Here is a 22,975-nt window from a genome sequence, read left to right as displayed (position 1 = left end):
ATAATTACCGTATTTTTCGCTTTATAAGACGCACTTTTGTTCCTCCAAATTTTGGGGGAAAGTAGGGGGTGCGTCTTATAAGCTGAATATACGGGGGGAGGCGGGGGTATATATATATACCACTGCAGGGTCCAGGGGAGGTGGGGGGCAGCTCTGGAGCGGTTCTGGGGGCTGGTGAAGCTGCGGGCGGCAGCGTTAGATCTCCTGCTCCCGCTCATATAATATGCACAGCCGCTGTCCATCACCGTGGTGCTTAAACCGCACCGCAGTGACGGGCTGGGGGAGCGGTGCATATTATATGAGCCTGCGCCCCCCTGTGATGGCACATGCCCCCCCTGTGTTAGATATGGCTCCCATACTGCTGCTCATTCTAAAATAAAAAAGCTTTACTTACCTCCTCCAGCGTTTCTCCCCGGTGTCCCTGCTTCCACTGTGATCAGGCACGCAGCGATTATCTCACTCTGCTGTGCCGATCACATGACCGCACCGAGAACCAGGAAGTGGAGGAACAGAAGCACAGAGGGAGACAAGAGGGAGATCAGCGCTGGAGGAGGTAAGGAAAGAGTGTTTTATTTTACTATGGGCAGCAGCATGGGGGTGATATCTAACACAGGGGAACGTGTGCAATCCATAGGGGGCCATAGGCAGCACAGGGGAACGTATGCAATCCATAGGGGGCCATAGGCAGCAAAGGGGAGTGTGTGCAATCCATAGGGGGCCATAGGCATCACAGGGGAACGTGTGCAATCCATAGGGGGCCATAGGCAGCACAGGGGAACGTATGCAATCCATAGGGGGCCATAGGCAGCAAAGGGGAGTGTGTGCAATCCATAGGGGGCCATAGGCATCACAGGGGAACGTGTGCAATCCATAGGGGGCCATAGGCAGCACAGGGGAACATGTGCAATCCATAGGGGGGCATAGGCAGCACAGAGGGACGTGTGCAATCCATAGGGGGCCATAGGCAGCACAGGGAACGTGTGCAATTCATAGGGGGCCATAGGCAGCACAGGGGAACGTGTGCCAGCACAAGGGGGCTATATTCAATATAAGGGGGTCATATCCATATTAAGGGGGCTAATTTTAGGATGGGGGGGCTATAAGGGACATATACCCTATATGATTTGTTAGACGGACACTGGCATTATAAGATGGACCCCATTTAACATTAAAAAAATAATTCTCTTTTCCTTCACCAAATTTGGGGGTGCGTCTTATAATCAGGTGCGTCTTATAAAGCGAAAAATACGGTACCCCTCTTGATCTAAATTCAATGCTTGTCTTGATACATCCCAGAATTTTGTTGGCCTTTTTAGCTGCAGCTCCCCACTGTTGAGTCATGTTGAATCTAGGATCTACTATTATACCCAAGTCCTGATCCTCTGTGCTATCACCTAGTTTTATTCCTACTATACTATATAAGCTTTTTGCATTTCTTTCACCCAGATGTAAGATGCATTTGTCCCTGTTAAACACCATACTGTTCTCCTCGGCCAATTGTGTCTAGATCCTTTTAAATACGATCTCTTTCCTCTCTAGTGTTGGCTACTCCTCCTATCTTACTATCATCTGCAAATTTTAGGAGTTTCTCAATAATTCCGTTGTCCAGATCACTTATAAAGATATTAAACAGCACTTGGCGCAGGACAGAGCCTTGCGGCACCCCGCTTTTAACTTTACTGCAGTTAGATACTTAGCCATTTAGTATTACTCGTGCATGATCATTAAGCCAGTTGTGAATCCATCTAAATGATTTTTTGTCAATTCCATATTTGATCATTTTTTTCAATGAGGATGTCATGTGATACTTTATCGAATGCCTTACTGAAGTCAAAGTATACTATATCCACAGCATTCCCCTTGTCCAACCATTCAGTGACTTTGTCGTAGAAGGAAATCAGGTTGGTCTGACAATATTTATTGGTCATAAAGTTGTGCTGGCTTTGGTTAATTAATGCCTTCCCATCCAGGTACCTAAGTAAATGTTCCTTGACAATTTGCTTGAAGATATTTCCTGTAGTCAGGCTTACTTGTTTGTAATTTCCTGGATCCTCATTTTTCAACTTTTTGTAGATAGGAACTATATTTGTCCTTTTCCAATTTAGAGGGACCTCTCCTGTTTCCTATGACTTACTGAAGATTATGGCAAGCGGTACTATTATTTCCTCAGCTATCTCTTTCAGGTCTCTAGGTTGTAAATCAACTGAACCTGGGGACTTGGTTTCCCTTAAGTTGGCTAAGTGTTCTAATATCAATTCTTTGCGTATTGTCAACTTGGACTCCTCCTGACCATCACTTCTATCACGTGTGATGTGATCACTGGGGATGTGCACGAGGGGAGATATGTGTCGCTGCGACTACTGCAATCAGTGATGTGAACCCGGATGTAGTACTCCAGCATATTAGGTGCTGAGAGGGTTAATTTGTATTACCGGGGCCGGGTTTGTTGTGGACAGCTAAAGAGATGGGTGGGATGGCTGTTCACCATATCTCCACCTCGGGGTATGGTCCCAGAGGTAAAAGTCAGGCCTCTGGACACACTCGTGGTCTGCTCTGTATTTTCCTGTGCTGGAGGAAGTAGTTCTGTCTTTTGTAAATGGATTGTGGCTGATGATAATAAACCAGGTGAAAATCGACACGTGAGGTGTTCCTGCATCCATCTCCTGCTGGGAGAGTGGCTCTACCACAAGTGGTGCAGACTGCAGGCAGGAATCCCGGGGCCATTTATACCTGCTACAGAGGAGCTGGATGTCCTGGGTGAAGGCAGCCATGAGCCAGGGAACACAGTCAGACACCATGGAGGACCTGATTAAGCACCTGGTGCTGGCCCAACAACAACAGCAGCAAGCCCAGCAGGAGACGAACCAGCTGTTAATACAGCAGCGGAAATTGGCTCAGCAGCAGCTGCAGCAACAGCGGGAGCAACAGCAGCGGCACATGGACGTCCTGCCAGAGGTAATCCGTGGCAGAGCGACCAGTCCAAGTGATTACGTTAACATCCGGAAGGCTGAAATTGTGGCACGCCTGGGTGTGACTATAACTGTTAGGGCACAACGGGTCCACCAGTGGGCATATCATCGCGACAAACCCCCTCGCTCGCAAATGTTTGATTTATTGCATCTGGTACAAAAATGGTTGCAGCCGGAGTCCTCCACCCCAGTGCAGATGGTGGAGTGGGTCGTAATGGACAGGTTTATTCACTCCCTTCCGAAACCAGTGCAGATTTGGGTTGCCCAGGGAAACCACTTGAATGCTGACGACCTGGTTGGACTGGTGAAGAGGTACCAGGTGGTAGAGATTTCCCGGGGGAAGCCACGGGACTTGCCATTTCCCTATTGGGGGGTTTCTTCAGGGAGTGACACCCAAAAGAAGGGTACAAGAGCCACAGGAGGGGGGAATCCAAGGTCCCAAGTGGCAAGTGGAGGCATGCAAAAAACCCCAGTCAGTAATATTATCTGTTGGAGGTGCCAGGGACCGGGTCACATTGCTGCCCGTTGTCCCTTGACCACTGAGCCGATGGACTGCAGCATGGGTCGGCGCTCTTCCTATTATGCATACCCCAGCCTGCAGTGTGGACAGTCAACCCAGTGAGGGGCCACAGGCATGTCTTGTAGAAATAAATGGTACCAGAATAGTGGAAGTTTGGTGACCCTCGCGAGGGACACACTTCCACACCAGTTGATTCCTGGGAGGAGGGTGGGCGTCCGCTGTATTCATGGGTATGCCAAGGACTACCTTGTGGCCGCTGTGACTATAAAAACATCTTGTGGGTCGGAGTCTCATGAGGTTGGAGTGATAAAAGATCTGTTGCACCCAGTAATACTAGGGAGAGACTTTGCTTAGTTGTGGAGTAAAGGGGTGGAACCCTGTGTCTCAGATAAAGGACAGTTAGCCCTCAATGATAAGACCTAATTTCAGTCGGAGGCGGATTAATTCCCCTTATGTGTGTTCGTAGGCGATGAGTATGAGGCAGAGTCCCAGGAGGTTAACATTCCGGAGTTGGCCATTTCCGAAGGGAACTTTGGGACTGTTCAAATGAGGGACCTGACACTAAAGGGGGAATTTGAAAATGTGACTGTCATAAATGGGGTTGCTCAAGAGCCGGGGGCTGACAACAGATTCCCCCACTTTGCAGTAAATGGGGACTTGTTATATCAGATTACCCAGTTGAGAGGTGAGATAATTGAGCAACTATTGGTACCAGGGCCTTACAGACGCCGGGTGTTAGACATGGCCCATTCTCATGTCCTGGGTGGTCACCTGGGGGTAGATAAAACCCAGGAGCGGATTCTTCAGAGGTTCCACTGGCTGGGGTGTCATCAAGAGATTCTTAATTATTGCAGATCCTGTCCCACCTGCCAGCTAATTGCACCAGTTTCACATTTTTCGAAGTCCCCTTGTGCCATTACCTATAATAGAGGTCCCGTTTGACCGTATTGCCATGGATCTTGTGGGCCCCCTGGTAAAATCCGCTAGAGAGTACCAGTATATCTTAGTGGTTCTGGACTATGCGACTCGATACCCTGAGGCGGTACCATTGAGAAATTGTTTATCTAAGAATATAGCCAGGGAGTTGGTCCACATCTTCTCTCGGACCGGACTGCCAAAGGAGATCCTGACAGACCAAGGGACCCACTTTATGTTGAAAGTCATGAGGGAACTGTGTAAGGTGCTGCGGATTACACAACTGAAGACTTCAGTCTATCACCCGCAGACAGACGGCCTTGTGGAGAGATTCAATAAGACCTTAAAGTCCAAGAAGGTCGTGGAGAAGGATGGGCGAGATTGGGATTGCCTGCTTCCATACTTGCTTTTTTCTATCAGGGAAGTTCCACAAGCCTCTACCGGGTTCTCTCCCTTTGAGCTTTTATATGGTCGACATCCCCGAGGGTTGCTTGACCTAGCCAAAGAAATCTGGGAAGCAGAGGTTACCCGCCATAGGAGTGTCATTGAGCATGTGGCCCAGATGCAAGAGAGGATGGCTGAGGTGATACCCATCGTGAAAGAGAGTCTTCTCCGGGCTCAAGAGGCACAGGCGAGAGTATATAATCACTCTGCCAGGGTGAGACAGTTCAGCCCTGGCAACCGGGTGTTGGTGTTGATCTCTACTGTGGAAAGTAAATTTCAGGCCAAGTGGCAGGGACCCTATGAAGTGGTCGAGAAACTGGGAGAGGTGAATTATAAGATACACCAACTAGGTAGACGGAAGCCCTACCAGGTGTACCATGTTAATCTTATTAAACCATGGCGAGATAGGGAAGCGGTGGAAGCTCCGTGTCTAGCTGCCAAGGTGGACGTTGATATCGAGGATGTCACAGTGGCAGAGACGCTGTCAAGGGCCCAAAAGCAGCAGTGTCAGGAGTTGCTTTATCAAAATCGAGATCTCTTTTCAGAATAGCCGGGGTGTACACAGGTTGTGGAACATGAAGTTCTGACGGAACCACACGTGAGAGTACATCTGAAGCCGTACCGGATCCCCGAAGCCCGCCGAGAAGTGATCTCAAAAGAGGTGAAGAGGATGCTGAGCCTCGGCGTGATTGAGGAATCAAGAAGTGGCTGGTCTAGTCCTATCGTCCTTATGCCAAAGCCAGATGGAGAATGGCGATTTTGCAATGACTACCGCAAGTTAAATGAAGTCTCACAATTTGACGCTTATCCGATGCTTCGAGTCGATGAGCTCATTGAAAGGCTTGGGCCAGCCAGGTATATTACCACCCTTGACCTGACAAAAGGGTACTGGCAAATACAGTTAGGTCCAGAAATATTTGGACAGTGACACAATTTTCGCGAGTTGGGCTCTGCATGCCACCACATTGGATTTGAAATGAAACCTCTACAACAGAATTCAAGTGCAGATTGTAACGTTTAATTTGAAGGTTTGAACAAAAATAGCTGATAGAAATTGTAGGAATTGTACACATTTCTTTACAAACACTCCACATTTTAGGAGGTCAAAAGTAATTGGACAAATAAACCAAACCCAAACAAAATATTTTTATTTTCAATATTTTGTTGCGAATCCTTTGGAGGCAAATCACTGCCTTAAGTCTGGAACCCATGGACATCACCAAACGCTGGGTTTCCTCCTTCTTAATGCTTTGCCAGGCCTTTACAGCCGCAGCCTCCAGGCCTTGCTTGTTTGTGGGTCTTTCCGTCTTAAGTCTGGATTTGAGCAAGTGAAATGCATGCTCAATTGGGTTAAGATCTGGTGATTGACTTGGCCATTGCAGAATGTTCCACTTTTTTGCACTCATGAACTCCTGGGTAGCTTTGGCTGTATGCTTGGGGTCATTGTCCATCTGTACTATGAAGCGCCGTCCGATCAACTTTGCGGCATTTGGCTGATTCTGGGCTGAAAGTATATCCCTGTACACTTCAGAATTCATCCGGCTACTCTTATCTGCTGTTATGTCATCAATAAACACAAGTGACCCAGTGCCATTGAAAGCCATGCATGCCCATGCCATCACGTTGCCTCCACCATGTTTTACAGAGGATGTGGTGTGCCTTGGATCATGTGCCGTTCCCTTTCTTCTCCAAACTTGTTTCTTCCCATCATTCTGGTACAGGTTGATCTTTGTCTCATCTGTCCATAGAATACTTTTCCAGAACTGAGCTGGCTTCATGAGGTGTTTTTCAGCAAATTTAACTCTGGCCTGTCTATTTTTGGAATTGATGAATGGTTTGCATCTAGATGTGAACCCTTTGTATTTACTTTCATGGAGTCTTCTCTTTACTGTTGACTTAGAGACAGATACACCTACTTCACTGAGAGTTTTCTGGACTTCAGTTGATGTTGTGAACGGGTTCTTCTTCACCAAAGAAAGTATGCGGCGATCATCCACCACTGTTGTCATCCGTGGATGCCCAGGCCTTTTTGAGTTCCCAAGCTCACCAGTCAATTCCTTTTTTCTCAGAATGTACCCGACTGTTGATTTTGCTACTCCAAGCATGTCTGCTATCTCTCTGATGGATTTTTTCTTTTTTTTCAGCCTCAGGATGTTCTGCTTCACCTCAATTGAGAGTTCCTTAGACCGCATGTTGTCTGGTCACAGCAACAGCTTCCAAATGCAAAACCACACACCTGTAATCAACCCCAGACCTTTTAACTACTTCATTGATTACAGGTTAACGAGGGAGACGCCTTCAGAGTTAATTGCAGCCCTTAGAATCCCTTGTCCAATTACTTTTGGTCCCTTGAAAAAGAGGAGGCTATGCATTACAGAGCTATGATTCCTAAACCCTTTCTCCGATTTGGATGTGAAAACTCTCATATTGCAGCTGGGAGTGTGCACTTTTAGCCCATATTATATGTATAATTGTATTTCTGAACATGTTTTTGTAAACAGCTAAAATAACAAAACTTGTGTCACTGTCCAAATATTTCTGGACCTAACTGTACCCCTGTCTCAAGCGACCAAGGAGAAGACGGCTTTCTCTACACCTGACGGATGTTTCCAGTACACCAGGATGCCGTTTGGGTTGCAGGGAGCCCCAGCCACCTTCCAGAGGGCCATGGACCAGATCCTAGCTTCTCATCAGAAGTACGCCACAGCTTATCTGGATGATATTGTGATCTTCACCCCGGATTGGGGGAGTCATCTACAGAGGGTCTAGGCGGTGCTGGATGCATTGAGGAAGGCGGGGTTTACCATAAAACCGAAGAAGTGTGCCATAGGGAAGGAGGAGGCCAGGTACCTGGGCTATGTTGTCGGTAGGGGCCTAATCAAGCCACAAGTGAATAAAGTGAAGGCGATCCAGAATTGTCCACGACCACTCTCTAAAAAGCAGGTTAGGGGATTTCTGGGAATCGACGGATACTACCGCCAGTTTGTACCAAAGTTTGCTAGGAGTGCCGCTCTGCTGACTGATCTCCTCAGGGCTGTGAAGCCATCGGTGGCCAAGTGGACCTCTGAGGCGGAGGTGGCGTTCCAGGACTTGAAGTCTGCTCTGTGCTGGCAGCCACTTCTGGTGGCACCTGATTTTACAAAGGAGTTTGTGCTTCAGACTGTTGCTTAAGAGGTCGTGTTGGGAGCTGTGCTGTTGCAGGAAATAAATGGCGAGGAACATCCAGTGCTTTACCTGAGTAGGAAACTCTCCTCTTCTGAGAAAAACTATGCCATCGTGGAAAAGGAATGCCTGGCCATTAGGTGGGCAGTGAACTCTCTAAAATACTACCTGCTAGGCCGTAAATTCAGGCTAGTGTCTGATCATGCGCCACTGACATAGTTGAGAAGTAGACAAGGAAATAATGCTAGGGTGACCAGGTGGTTTCTGGCCCTTCAAGACTTTGCCTTCCATGTAGAGCACAGGCCTGGGAAGTTACATGGGAATGCAGATGCCCTGTCGCAGTCCCCTGTTTAGTGGTTGATGGTACCTATGCCCCCGGCTTTGGGCAGAGGGGGGGGAATATGTGAAGTGATCACTGGTGATGTGCACGAGGGGAGATATGTGTCGCTGCGACTACTGCAATCAGTGATGTGAACCCGGATGTAGTACTCCAGCATATTAGGTGCTGAGAGGGTTAATTTGTATTACCTGGGCCGAGTTTGTTGTGGACAGCTAAAGAGATCGGTGGGATGGCTGTTCACCATATCTCCACCTCGGGGTGTGGTCCCAGAGGTAAAAGCCAGGCCTCTGGACACACTTGTGGTCTGCTCTATATTTTCCTGTGCTGGAGGAAGTAGTTCTGTCTTTTGTAAATGGAATGTGGCTGATCATAATAAACCAGGTGAAAATTGACACGTGAGGTGTTCCTGCATCCATCTCCTACTGCTGAGAGAGTGGCTCTACCACACATGATTATTGTTGATGCTTGCACTAGTTATTTGGGAGAGGACAGATACAAAATACGAATTTAGTATCTCCACCTGCTGTTCCACCTTGTTCACTGTTTCACCTTTTTAATTCTGTAGGACTCCTATGGTCTCCTTCACTTTTCTTTTGCTTTTAACATACCCCCAAAATCCTTTTACTTTACTTTTGGCCTGTTTTGCAAGTCTCAATTTGTGTTCGGCATTAGCTCCTTTGATGCTTGTCTTGCAGAGCCTGCAAACTGACATGTATTCTTCCGTAGGTATAATCCCATCTTCCACTTGTTGTATGTTTCCATTTTCTTTTTAAGCAGGTGATGTCATTTTTTTGGTCATCCAACCTTTCTTTAGGCTTTTCCCATTTTTCTTACGTTTAGGTATTGTTAGTTCTTGAGCTTTAAGGATTTCCTTACAGAAGATTTCCCATCCCTCGTGTGCAGTTTTGTGCTTAAGTATTATGTGACATGGAATTCTACCAACCCATGCCTTTAGGCCCTTGAAGTCTGCTCTGCAAAACTCAAGCCTTGAAGTCTGTGTCTTTTCAGGTGTTCCCCCTCTTGCAACCCCAAATTCAAGGATAGCATGATCACTGAGTCCCAGTGTCGCTCCTACCCTTTGTTTGTTAGTACTAGGTCCAAGATGGATGCTCTACCTTTATTTTCTTCTACCACCTGAGAGATGAAGTTGTCTGCAAGGGAGGATAAAAATTGGATACAGCCACCCAATGAATGTCTGGGTAGTTGAAATCTCCCATGATTACTATTTCATGTTTTTTGAGAAAGTGGCCATTTGATGTTCTTCCAGTTGTTTACTCCATGAATTTTTAACCAAATATTTTCCAATAGATTCTCATTCTCTGAAATTGTAATTACTGTGGAGATGTGATCTTTTTTGACAAACAATGCAACTTCATCTCCTCTTTTGTTAGTTCTATTCTTTTTGAATAAATTGTATCCTTCCATCTGTATGTTTCAATCGTGCGTGTCACTCCACCAGGTTTCTGTGATGCCAATGACATCATAATTTTCCTTCTGTATTACTAGCTCTAGTTCTCCTTGTTTGTTTCCCATGCTTTGTGCATGTGTGTATAAACATTTTCGTTTGTGCTCTGTTGCTCCCCTTTTCTTAAGATTCCTTCTTCGTATCCTGTCCCCTTTACTATATCTAGTATCCTTGTTTAGTATGTCCTTCAGCTGCATGTTCTTCTCTAGCATTTTTCTTCCCATCCCTTTTTCTTCTAGTTTAAAGCCCTACTGATAATTGTGGCAAGTCTTCTGGCAAATGTGCGTTTTCCAGGTTTTGTGAGGTATAACCCATCTCTAGCGAGGAGTCCATCATACAGGTAATTCACACCATGGTCCAAAATTCTGAATCCTTGCTGTCTGCACCACCTTCTTAGCCAGCTGTTTACTTCTAGGATCCTATTCCATCTCCCAATGCCATGACCATCAACTGGGAGGATTGATGAGAAAACTACCTGCACATCCAGTTCCTTCACTTTCTTCCCCAGATTCTCAAAGTCTTTGCAGATAATTGGTAGGTCATTTTTTGCGGTGTCACTTGTGCCTACATGTATCTGTAGGAATGGGTGGTCATCCTTTGAACTTAGGAGGTTTAATATCCTGTTGGTCACATCACTGATTTTTGCTCCTGGGAGGCAGCTTATTTCTCGTGTGGATAAGTCTGGCCTGTAAACAGCTGCCTCTGTGCCTCTTAGTAGTGAGTCGCCCACAACTACCACTCTTCGTTTATTCCTAGGCACACTATTTTTTGACGCTCCTGAGTGTTTCTGGGTGACTTTTCTTTCTTCTTTTGTTGAAATGATCTCTTCTTGAACTGTGCCATTTTCGTCATTCTGCATGAGGGTTTGACAACGGTTCCAAGACTTCTGGGTGATGACGGTTTTGTGATCCGCTGGCTCCTTTTGGACATTTGTATCCATTTTTCGGCCTCTGTGGGTGCTCTCAAGCTTTTCTCCCTTTCAGTGTCCTGAAGGGTTGCTTTTGCTTCATCCAAGAAATCCTCACTTTCTTTAATGAGCTTCAGTGTCGCTATTCTTTCTTCCAAACCCTGCACCTTTCCTTCTAAAAGGGCCACTTATTTACAATTATGGCAGGTGACGTTGTCCTTTTTGTCCAGCAGATCTGTGAACATGTAGCATGTGTTGCAACTCACCATATGGGGTTTCACCTCTTCCATATTTCTGTTAACGTCAAATGAATAATCCTGTATGTATGTTTTTTTGGGTTTTTTTTCACTTTATCCGTGTGTTTGCTGTTCTAGTGTACAAGGTAGACAAATCCCAGTAATTGTCGAGCTTAAGGAGACTCTTCCTTCTTCCCAGAATGAACTGGAAATTTGCAGATGAGGCTTTCTGGTGCTCCAATCCCTGGTTTTGCGATGTCCTCAAAGCAGTGAGCCCTGGCTAATCCCAGCAATTTTTGAGCTTAAGGAGACTCTTCCTTCTTCCCAGAATGCAATGGAAATATGCAGATGAGGCTTCCTGGTGCGCCAATCCCGTCAGCGCTTTCCTGCAGCAGTAATTCTGCATATTCACATGCGCCTGTCTTCACAAGCAACCACTGAACACCAATCTTGTGTTTGAAAAAGGTCCAGGAAAGGACCAAAACGTCACTGACACACGTTGTGGTCTTTGTGTATTGAAATAAACCTTATAGGGGAGTGGCCTGGACGCAGAGCAGAGAGGACACACTTTAGCTTGGCTCCTGCACACATTGCCGGTTTACTGGATTTTGTGACCCTCCTGGATTTGAAATCTGCATCTAGGGACAGCTAGAAGACCTCTGGCTGATGTGAGATACAGAGTGGAAACATCAGCTGAACGGGAGGAAGAGGAGGAACGCTGGTGCTACTCACCCTGTGAAGGCCTGGTCTCCTGGAAAGCACACGTGGAGGAGGGAAAGTCCTGGAGTGCAATTGTGGTGAGCAGAGCCCCTGCAGAGAACGATACAATACATCTGAGGAGGGGGGCGAGCGGGTGCCCTGAGTGCAGCAGTGAGGAGTGACAGTTCTGATTCCCTGGAGGTCCTGACATTGCCTCCTAGAGGTATATAGTGGCGACATTCCGGTTCCCTTCCCCCAGACACAGGAGTGGAGAAGAGAGAGAGGGACAGTGTCTGAGAGAAGTTACTCAGAGCCCGCCTTTTTTTATATTTACAACTCATCGCTCAATGTGTACCACTCTATCGCCACCTGGTGGTCACTGTGACATTAGCCTGCTGCAAGGGGAGCACAGGAGGGAGATGTGAAAGTGATGTGCGTCCCTGCATAATGTCTGCATAGAGAGGGAGGCCTGCCCTACCGTCCGTATAGAGGACATAAGTAGACAGCTACAATTTTAATAGTATCATACCAATAAGCAATATTGGAAGGAGACATTATACTCTGCACTGTCTGGGTGACGATCTGGCTGGACTGAGGAGGAGAAGAGGACCAAACTGGTCATACAGATTACGAAGGGGACAGTTATTTGTGACCCCCTTAGACAAGTTTCTTACTAAGAGAGACTGTGCTGTGGAAGATCCTATGCCACCAAAGTCACAAAGACAATCAACCCATAAAGGCAGTCAGGTGAAAAATAAAACAGCGTGGGCAGATCCATTGGATATGGACTTAGACTCTACGCCCTCGCTGTCCGCTCTGGTGTCTCAACAGGAGGACAGGGGAGGGTCACGTGACTCCCCATCAGAGACTGAGTCAGGAGATATGGAGCTTCACCCTGACCATAAAAACTTGAAAAGCTATCTGGATCTTCTTCCTACCAAAGACGACTTTAAATCCCTGATCTCAGAAGTGAAAGAAGCCTGTAGGTCAGAAATTAACTCAATTCGCCAGGATGTTAAGCTATTAGCAGATAGGGTGGACTCTGTGGAAAGGGATCACGATGTCACTAGACAATATATTATAAAACGTCAGAAAAACGTGACTTCCTATGCTCAAGCTTTGAGTGATACTAACATACACCTGGAAGACCTGGACAACAGAGGACGCCGTAATAATATCCGAGTGAGGAGTGTCCCGGAGGCCACAGGCAATGAGGATGTCCATGCCATACTTGAAACTATATTCAACACTGTGCTGGAACGCCCTACAACTCATAGGATAAAATTGGACAGAGAACATAGAGCATTACGCCCTAGGGGGCCCCAAAATCAATCCCGTGATATTATATGTTGTGTTCATGACTTCCAACTGAAAAAGTCCATCATGGCTAAAGCTCGCACCATGGAGAGAATTGAATATCAAGGGACTCGGATCCAATTATTTCCTGACCTATCTTGAATTACCCTACAGAAAAGGAGACACCTACAGCCTCTTCTTGCTTCTTTAAAGGACAGAGGCATCCGGAATCGATGGGGGTTTCCGTTTGCTCTCATAGCTTCCAAAGATGGTCATACTGCTGTGCTGCGTTCTACCTGCGATCTTCCGACCTTCTGCACCGACCTAGGAATCTCTCCTCCTTCCCTGGCAGACTGAGACTTAGAGCTACCAACCAACCCACCCCGTCCGGTCTGGCAATAGGTGGATTCCAGGGGGGGATCCCCCTCATCCCGGTCTAAGGCAAGACCGATTCCAAGTTGAGACAACTGTTTTCTAGGCACTGGAGCCCTCTGTATGAAACTTTGGTTTTGAACTGCAGCCCCTTTGGGGGTAGTGGGAAGTGTGCTCCATACCCTCCCTTGTTCATTCTCGGGTCTCTGAATTGCTCTCTTTTATTATAAGTAACTGTTCACATTCTCGTTATTAGTATATCTTGTTTATGATTCCTCATAATATTTGCATTGATTCGCTGTTAGGACGGTGGGAATTGACTACTCCCATCTCTGTTATTTTGAATTTAGTTTCTGGCACTAGCTGTGGTCGCAAAGTGTCCATAGCTGCCAACCCCCTTATAGGGTTAGAGTTACCCTGGTTCCTCCTATAGAAGAGAGTCGGTAAAGGAGGTTAGGGATTAAGATATTGCTAAAGCTTTATATTATACAAATGTTTTCTTCTTTAGCCCTGGCCGGAGAGGGCGGGGGTGAAGGTTTTTGCCTGGGGCCTCGCTCTTTTCCGGTAACATTTGAGACATGTAAATGTCATATCTTATTTGTTATGTGTTTTGTCATTGTCTTCCCTCATACCTTCTGTGTCTACCCTGGATATTGTGAGAAAATCTTCTGTACTCTATTGAGATCATGTGGGCCCATCACGGGCCTTTGGGCAATTTTGAGTCGGATAATACTCGGTTAGCTTTTGTATGTAACGCTACTTATGCTTTCTACTACTATAACTTAAAATATGGTTAAAATTTTAACCTTAAACGTTAAGGGGTTAAATTCAAACATTAAGAGGCGTATGGCGCTTGGTGAGATGCGGACCCAGCGAGCTGATGTGGTTTTCTTGCAGGCAACGCACCTTAATCTCAATGGGAATTGCAACTTTGCTAAACACCTATACCCTACAATTTTCCTTGCTTCCCAAGTAAGGAAAAAAGCCGGGGTGGCAATTTTGAGATCAAGGACTTGCCCCATTCAAATTACTACTTCCTTGGCTGACCCACAGGGTAGGTACCTTATCTTACAAGGGACATATAAGGATGTTCCGACCACGCTGTGTAACGTCTATGCCCCTAATACCTCTCAGATCCTATTTTTAAATCGGGTATTCCTTAAACTAACACGTCTTTCTTCTTCATCGTGGATTATGGGAGGAGATTTTAACACTATATTTTCTGACTCCTTAGACAGGTTATCCATCAACAATCAACTGTTGGGTCCGTCTCAGCGTAAATTGACTACCGCCTTTCGAAGACTAATCCGCAGGTTCGCCTTATTTGACTTGTGGCGTATTAAGCATCCCTCAGAAAAAACCTTTAACTTCTACTCTCCCCCTCATGGTACACACACCAGGATTGATTTTTTCTTTGGCAACATTCAAGCCCTTAGACTGACGAGTAATGTGGATATTGGTGCAATAACGTGGTCAGACCACACGCCAATGACTCTCACCCTAGATCAGACAGCCTCACGTACAAGAGTCTGCCACTGGAGGCTCAATGAGTCCCTCCTCAAGAGAGCACCCTACAGAGATAAATTGGAAGCGGGGCTGAAAGAATACTTCGAGAATAACGAGGGGTCAGTGCCTAATTTTTCTACTGTTTGGGAAGCCCATAAGACCGTCTTTAGAGGGCAATGTATAGCATCAAGCTTCCGCATTAAAAAAGATAGACTTTATCAGAGAGACCAGCTCCTCCGAAGTCTCTGAGAATTAGAAAATAGGATGACCCTTAACCCATAATAATAATAATAATAATAATAATAATTTATTCATTTATATAGCGCTATTAATTCCATAGCGCTTTACATACATTGGGAACCCATCAATACGTACCCTCAGAGATATAGTAAAGACACGTGCCCAACTGAAGGACCTAGCAGTCAATACAACAGAAAAATTACTGCTCTATAGCAAGCTTAAATACTATGACAAAGGAAATAAATCTCATTCCCTTTTAGCTCGCCAACTTAGAGAGGATAGAGGGAACTCATCCGTTTACGCCTTAAGAGATGTGGGGGAATATCCTCTATGACCCTACTAAAGTTGCAAAGATCTTCCAGGATTATCTGTCTAAACTGTATTCCTTGCCTAGCTCCCTTCCCGCAGACGCAGGAAAACAGAGGGAATTGATTCACTCTTTTCTCGAGCAGTGTAAGCTACCTACTCTTACTAGGAGTGCTATAGATACACTGAACAAAGAAATCATGGGTGAAGAGGTAGGAGAGGTGCTTAAATTACTTCCTAATGGGAGGTCGCCGGGTCCAGACGGTCTGACGTACTTCTATTACAAGGCATTTGCGGATCGACTCACCCCCTATTTAGTTAAAACTATTTAATGGTTTTCTCACGGGTTCCCCTATACCCACAAGTATGTTGCATTCATATATTACACTTATACCCAAACCAGGGAAGGATGCTATGGAATGTGCCAATTACAGGCCTATAGCACTCCTTAATGCCGATTTAAAAAAATTTACTAAATTATTGGCCCTACGCCTTTCGGTTCTACTCCCTCACCTAATACATAAAGACCAGGTGGGTTTTGTCCCATCTAGACAGGGAGGGGACAACACCAGGAAGATTAGTGACTTAGTGGAGGTAGTTAATAAGACGGAGAATGAGGCACTCCTCCTCAGTTTGGATGCGGAGAAGGCGATTGTCCGTCTGGGGTGGCCATTCATGTTTGAGATGTTGCGTCATTTTGAAATTTTGGGTGCATTTATTACTGCCCTGAAAAGTCTATATTCATGCACCTCAGCTTCGGTCAAGCTTCCTTATGCCACATCCCAACCGTTTCAGATACCGGTTGGGATGTGGTGATACCAGCACTCGTCAGGGATGTCCGTTGTCCCCCCTTCTCTTTGTTATGTGCATGGAGCCATTGGCTGCTACTATTCGCATGGACCCTAATATCCGTGGGGTATTGGTGCGAAACAAAGAGTTTAAGTTATCTTTATATGCAGATGATGTTTTATTGATATTGTCCCATCCACAGATCACCCTTCCGAATTTGCATACTCTATAATTACAATTTGGAAGGTTGTCAGGGTATAAGGTTAACCAGAGCAAAACGGAGGCTCTACCCCTTAATATTCCGCAGGCGCGGGTGTCCTCCTTGCGAGAAAATTACAACTATAAATGGAAAGATACATCCTTGACTTACTTGGGGATACAACTAACATCTAAGTATAAGCGCTTATATCAACATAACTATCCTAGATTATTTACTGAACTAAAAAGACTCCTACTCAATGGGAACAAGCTCCCACTGTATTTACTTGGAAGAATCTCCGCTGTCAAAATGTCTGTTGTGCCAAAGCTGCTTTATTTATTTGAGACCCTTCCGGTGTGTGTACCATACAAAGAGTTACGCAATATACAGTCCATTATACTTGAATTCGTTTGGTCCCATAAAAGACATAGAATTAAAAAAATGACTTTGCTTGACAGTAGACTGAGGGGAGGACTGGGGGTCCCTGATATAACTAAATATTACTGGGCAGTACACTTATGTCACATCCCTGTATGGTCTAATCGCTGTGCTTTCTCTAGATGGATGGAAATAGAGAAGCTATGGCTAGCCCCAACACATCCCAACTCTTATCTCTGGGGTACCTCATCTAATAAGCCTGACTCACATATGCTGGGCCCTATAGCCTTTACTAAGAAGATCTGGGATTGCTGTGTTAAAAAATTTCCACTTAAATCTGAACGCTCTCCTTTGACTTCTTTTCTTTTTAACCCCAAGATGCCAGATGGTATGCAAGGTGCTGTGACTAAGACATGGTTCGACAGGAAGCTCTTTTGTTTTGCTGACATAGTAGACGCACACTCCAGGGTCCTTCTCCCTTACGCCACCATATCAACTAATTTTAATCTCCCGGCAACTCCCAATACCGGTATCTACAAGTTAGACACCTGATGCGCTCCCTTTTTTCCTCCCTAGAAGTTTCTACCCCTACACTCTTTGAAAGATTATGCAGAGCTGGGGTCTCCACCAAGGGTCTTATTTCGGACATATATCGCATTTTAACTACTCCCTACCCAGAAGACAAGCCAAATCATACATATATGAGTAAATGGGAGGATTTCCTTGGTGAGACTATTCCTTTATGTATGTGGAAACGGATTTGGGATACTGCCTCAAAAACATCCTCGTGCTATGTCTATAAGGAAAACCAGTATAAATTTTCTCATGTATTGGTATCACACCCCATCACTACTACATAAACTAAATTCAGCTATACCTGATAACTGCTGGAGATGTGGTACTACAGGGGGAGATATACCGCACATATTCTGGGTATGCCCAAATATCCAATGCTTCTGGAAGTTGGTACAATCTCTTATTTACAAAGTAGCTGATCTTAAAATACCCTTAGATCCTAAATTCTATCTATTGAATATTCCACCTGTCCAGTTGGGGAAGAGAGTGAAGCAGTTACTGTTGCATATAACCACAGCAGCCAGGTGTCTGATTGCCCGTAACTGGAGGTTAGCCCATCCGCCCTCACTTAATGATCTCCATTCTAGGATCCAAGATGTGAGGAGGATGGAGTATCTATCCGCAATGTCAAATAAAATGGTGGATAATTTTGAGAGTGTTTGGTCCCTTTGGGATACTTACTGGGCCAATAAAGAATGATAGCTCGACATGGTCCTGATGGAAGTTTGATATACTCATCCTCCCTATTCCGTCCCCTCCTTCCCTATGTCTCCTTGTCTAGTATTGTATTGTCTGTCTTGTCACATTCTTTCTTTCTAATATATCAATGGACAATATGATGTGGGTCCTGATTTATAGTGTAAAATTACTGCTCACATGTTGGCGGGCCATATATATAAGTATTTTCTATTTGTTTGTTTTGAAAAATTCAATAAAATATTCAGTTATAAAAAAAAAAAAAGAAATAAACCTTATAAATTCTTTTGTTCATTTGAGTGCCGGATTTTTTTTTTTTTTTACTATATTTGAATGGACTGGGATCCTATCTGGGAACTTACTGTATATTTTGAAGGGAGTGCCATTTTTTATTCTAATAAAATAACTGTAGACTAGCACTTCTCCAACTGTGAAATTCGGCTCTTCAACTGATGAAGGCAACGAAACAAGTAGAGACTCCATAGAAGAATTTTCCTTTGCATGTGGTTATATGACTATGATATCACCCTGAAACCCATCTAACCTCAGAAACTATAAGGCTATGTGCCCACGGGGACAGTGTCCTGCGGATATATCCGCAAGACGTTCCGCAGGTGCTCCCAGGAAACAGCACCACAACTTTTGTCTGTTTCCATGCTGCGGAATGTCGTGCGGATATGGTGCGGGCATTCTGCATTGAGGATACAGTACCATGGCTTCGGCACTCCATCCTCAATGCAGAACAAGTGCTGCAGTGATCGGGGGAGTTCATACTCACCTCCATCATGCAGCACCTCGCTTTACAGCAGCCGGGTCACTCTCAGCGTCTGCAGAAGAAGGTGGGCGGGCCTGAACTAGCTACGGCTGTCACATGACCGGAGTTCGTGCAGGCTCCGCCCACCTCTTCCTTCCTGTACCTGGATTAACTGCGCTCCTCTGCAACGGACGGAGAAAGTGACTCCGGTGAGGCAGGTAAGTATATGGGACCCTGCGGAGAAATCCGCAACAATAATTGACATGCTACAGATTTTTCCGCACGATTTCCGCTGCGGAAAAATCCGCAGCGTGGGCACAGTATTTCCCAAATGCCATAGAAATGGCTGGGGAGTAGCTGTGCTGCAGATTTCTGGAAAATCCGCGGCTTTTCCGCGAGAAATCCGCGCATTTTCCGCAGCGTGGGCACATAGCCTAAGGCCACGTGCACACGTGAAGTATTTGGTGAGATTTTTACCTCAGTATTTGTAAGCCAAAACCATGACTGGAACAATCAGAGGAAAAGTATAATAGAAACACGGGCACCACTTCTGCTTTTTTTCCTGCCTCCTTTTTATGGATTACAAATACTGAGGTAAAAAAACTCACCAAATGTTCAACGAGTGCACGTGGCCTAAGTCTAAAGGCTACTTGAGAAATGTTCGAGCTTACACCTATCGGGGAAGGAAAAGACTAAGGATCTCAGCTGACACACTCCCTCCATATTTGCTGCTCTGGAAGGTGTCGGAATAGGAAAAGTATGCCTGCTTGTGGGAAATGCTTTTCTGAAGGAGAATGGTTGAATGCTGAGGTATTTTGAGCTTCACTGTATTTTTTCGTAGTTTGAGGTAGGTTTTTGTTTCAGTTGCACTTTATGCAGAAAGATTGTCCAGTCTGCTCCCCCTTAGTGTCTGACAAGGCTACAAAATATCATGACTGACGCTCAGTGATTGCCAGAGCCACTCAAATGTGAAAGTGAAGATGGAATAGAAGAACAGAATGCTCAGCTTCAGACGCTCCCTAAAAACGCATCTTTTTAGGGTGGCCTATCACACTCCCTAGCCAAATAAAATTCACATTGTCCCTCCACGTCTTCTCAGAATATAACTCCATGTCAAATTCCATGGCACCCAAATGCAAGGTTCTGGCCAACTGGTCCAGGCAGCCATTATCTATCCCACATTTCCTTGAGATGGTTGGATTGTCATTGTAAATAACCCCTTGTACCTTGTCATCGTCCCCCATCGCATTGTAGATTGTAAGCTCTCACGAGCAGGGTTGTCTTTTTTCCATACTCCAATTATTGTATTTTCTATAACTGTTATTTGTTTGTATATGAACCTCCTGAATTGTAAAGCGCTGCGGAATATGTTGGCGCTATAGAAATAAAGATTTATTATTATTATATTATTATTAATAGAAGAAAGTGGCTGGAGGGAGGAAGGTAGTGAAACAATGGACGACTGGGCAAGAGCTGCTGTAGCAAGAATAGTGAGATTGAAGCAAGAATTTTCATCAAATAATAGTAAATCCAATATCCCAAATGAATTTGAGGGAATATGGCGATTTCAAATTTTTCCATCTGCCTCAGCCATCCCGGTCCCACCCTTACTAGGGACTCTGCCTGTCTGTCCTGGCCTTGCTATCTGCCTTTGCTACCCTGGTATATTAGAGACTCAGACTGCATCTGTGTCCTTCCCTGCCTGCCAACGGACACTGCAGTACCATCTTTAGCAGGGAGTGTTACCAGTTTGCTCAGGCCATGGACTCCGCAGACTCCGGTTTTCTGTCTGCGTCTGAACTATGCCACGTGATGGAAGTCTCCCGAGTGAAGAGACCTGTCCGCCTGACTCCATATTTCCAACAGCCTTTTGTTTTGCGGGATCCTGTTTCTGCTCCTTTTCCTGAGAATATAGAAGTGACCAAGGTCTAAACCTTCAAATCGGCAATATGAAAATCTCCAAGCCAAGATCCTGTGTGGAGGAGTTCAGTCCTTTGAGGTGACTCATTTCGATTCTGGTTCTATGAAGAGTTTCTTTCAGCGAGCTGTGGGGGAGTGTTTTCAGACTCCCATCCGACAACTCCTGAAGCTCTGGTCAGCGTTGTGCGTGGGTGGAATGCTCCTATCTGAACCAATACATTTTGTTTTAGAGCCTGTGGAGCAATGAATGGGAGAGATGCATTCAGAGCTGTACTGAACTCCGTTCCTGTGGCAAGTTTCGTTCAGCGGGCTGTGGTGGTGCATTACCAGACACCCATCTGACACCTTCTGAAGCCGGCGTCATGCGTGGGTGGAATGCTCCAATCCGAATGCTTAGGTTTTGTTTTTGTGCCTGAGTAGTTACGGAATTACATGTTGGAGATACGCATTCAGAGATTCATCTGGACTCCGGTTCTGTGGGTAATTTCGTTCCTGAGCCAGTGGTGCATTTCTAAACTCCCATCTGATGCCTTCTGAAGCTCTTGTGGATGTCATACGTGGGTGGAATGCTCCAAGCTGTACCTGGACGCTTCATTCCTGAACCAGTGGAAGATACGTATTTGTGCTCCCAAACCGGTCTTGTTTGTTTTTTCTAGGTCTGCCTTTGATCCATGCTCGAGTTTGTTCTGGACTGGAAATACGGTGGGTCCTGCTATGCCATGTGAACTGCCTGGTTTATGCTGTTCTGTGCCGCTTTCCTGTGATTTCGTCTTGCCAGACGGCTACCATCGACTTCAAGGAGAAAAGCCCTTTTCCAGGCCTAAGGAAGAGGGGGAATGGGGGGGACCTGTAACGCTGACGTCCCTGCATCGCTTGCTCTCTTTCCCGCAGGGACGCACGGTTACTTACTGCCACAATCGGCTCCCTCCACGCTGCCCGGGGTCCCTGCGCTTCTCCACATGGGTGCCTCCTGCTTCCACCTCCTGGGTACCGCTGTCCTTCTATTAAAGGGCCAGCGCTTCACTCCCAGGAAGTGTCTCTCAGCCTATTGCTGAGAGGCACTGGGTACTTAGGGCACTCTCCCACTAATGGATGTGCTTGATCAATGCCCTAGTTTAGCTAATTAGTGTTCTGTGCTAAAGCTAGCTAATTGTCGGGTCCCCTAGTCTGTCCTGCCCGTCCTGCCCTGTTGGTTCTAGAGACTCTGCCTGTCTGTCTTGGCCATGCCATCTGCCTCTGCTACCCTGGTGGTCCCTGGTACACTAGAAACTCACCCTGTCTGCACTTGTGTACGTCTCTGCATAGTGGGTCAACTGCCACAGTCCCTGACTCTACCCCATTAAAGGGTAGGCCCGGGGGTCCCTGTGGTCCAGTGGGTCCACTTTTGCTCCCCGTACTACCATCTTTAGCGGCAAGCATTACAGTTATTGTATATTATTTATTAAAAAATGAAACTTTCATACTGTAGAAAAAATTAGGAATTCCTCCACTGTTTAAAATTAAAAGGTATTCCTATCTCAATGATTTAATCCCAATATGTAGTAGGTGTAATAATGATAAAAATAAGCAAATACCTCCAATTAAAAATGTCGTACAGTTCTACTGAGTAGCTATATTGCTTTGCTCATTTGCACGGCCTAAGTATCCATGGTTATGGCCACGAGCAATTAACTGTCATTATATGTGTGGTTATAACCATGGATACCTAGGCTACTGTAATGCCCTGCAAATGAGGAACGGGACATAGTGAGTTCTCACCACCTGAGAAATGCAAAAATACAATTCATTCCAAAATACCGTTACTATAAAACTGAAATAAGGAAGAATACATTTTCCCATAATTCCATGACTAATAAAACCCGACACCTCCATTCCCTATAATCTCCCCCCCAGAGAGAAAGCGTCATCTGTCCCCAAACCCAGAGTGACCTCCCCTATATACATGAGCACACCCAGCTGTATATTACTGTACATATACACATGGCAGAGCTGGGGGAGGGGACACTATCTCCGGGAATGGAGGGGTTACTGCGCCCAGTAATGGGGAATCTCCACATACCTCCACCTGCAGAGCCGCACACTAGATATATGGCTGCTCTGTGCTTACAGGACCTGTGATGATGTCACATGGAGGGGAGGAGTCAGGGGTCACATGGTCAGCTCCTCAGTGTGTGCAGGACTCTGCTGTGCTGGGTGTCATGGTGCGCCATGAGGTGAAGGTTATGTGAGGTGTTTACAGCGTGGCCGTGTGTGTACGACGTGTATGGAGCGGAGCCGCATGTGTGC

At 45.8% G+C, this 22,975-nt stretch overlaps 1 protein-coding gene across 1 annotated transcript in view; it reads right to left on the bottom strand.

Moving 5' to 3' along the window:
• LOC142312887 (uncharacterized) overlaps positions 1 to 22,975 on the bottom strand; it is a 206,464-nt gene that overhangs the window by 98,823 nt on the left and 84,666 nt on the right. The window contains exon 10 of the mRNA XM_075351872.1: positions 10,291 to 10,668. Coding sequence (XP_075207987.1) covers positions 10,291 to 10,668 — 378 coding nt within the window. The remainder of the gene's footprint in view (positions 1 to 10,290; positions 10,669 to 22,975) is intronic.

This window comes from Anomaloglossus baeobatrachus, chromosome 5 (genome assembly GCF_048569485.1).
Source record: "Anomaloglossus baeobatrachus isolate aAnoBae1 chromosome 5, aAnoBae1.hap1, whole genome shotgun sequence".
Classification (NCBI taxonomy): Eukaryota; Metazoa; Chordata; class Amphibia; order Anura; family Aromobatidae; genus Anomaloglossus; species Anomaloglossus baeobatrachus.
This window is presented reverse-complemented; position numbering and strand designations above follow the sequence as displayed.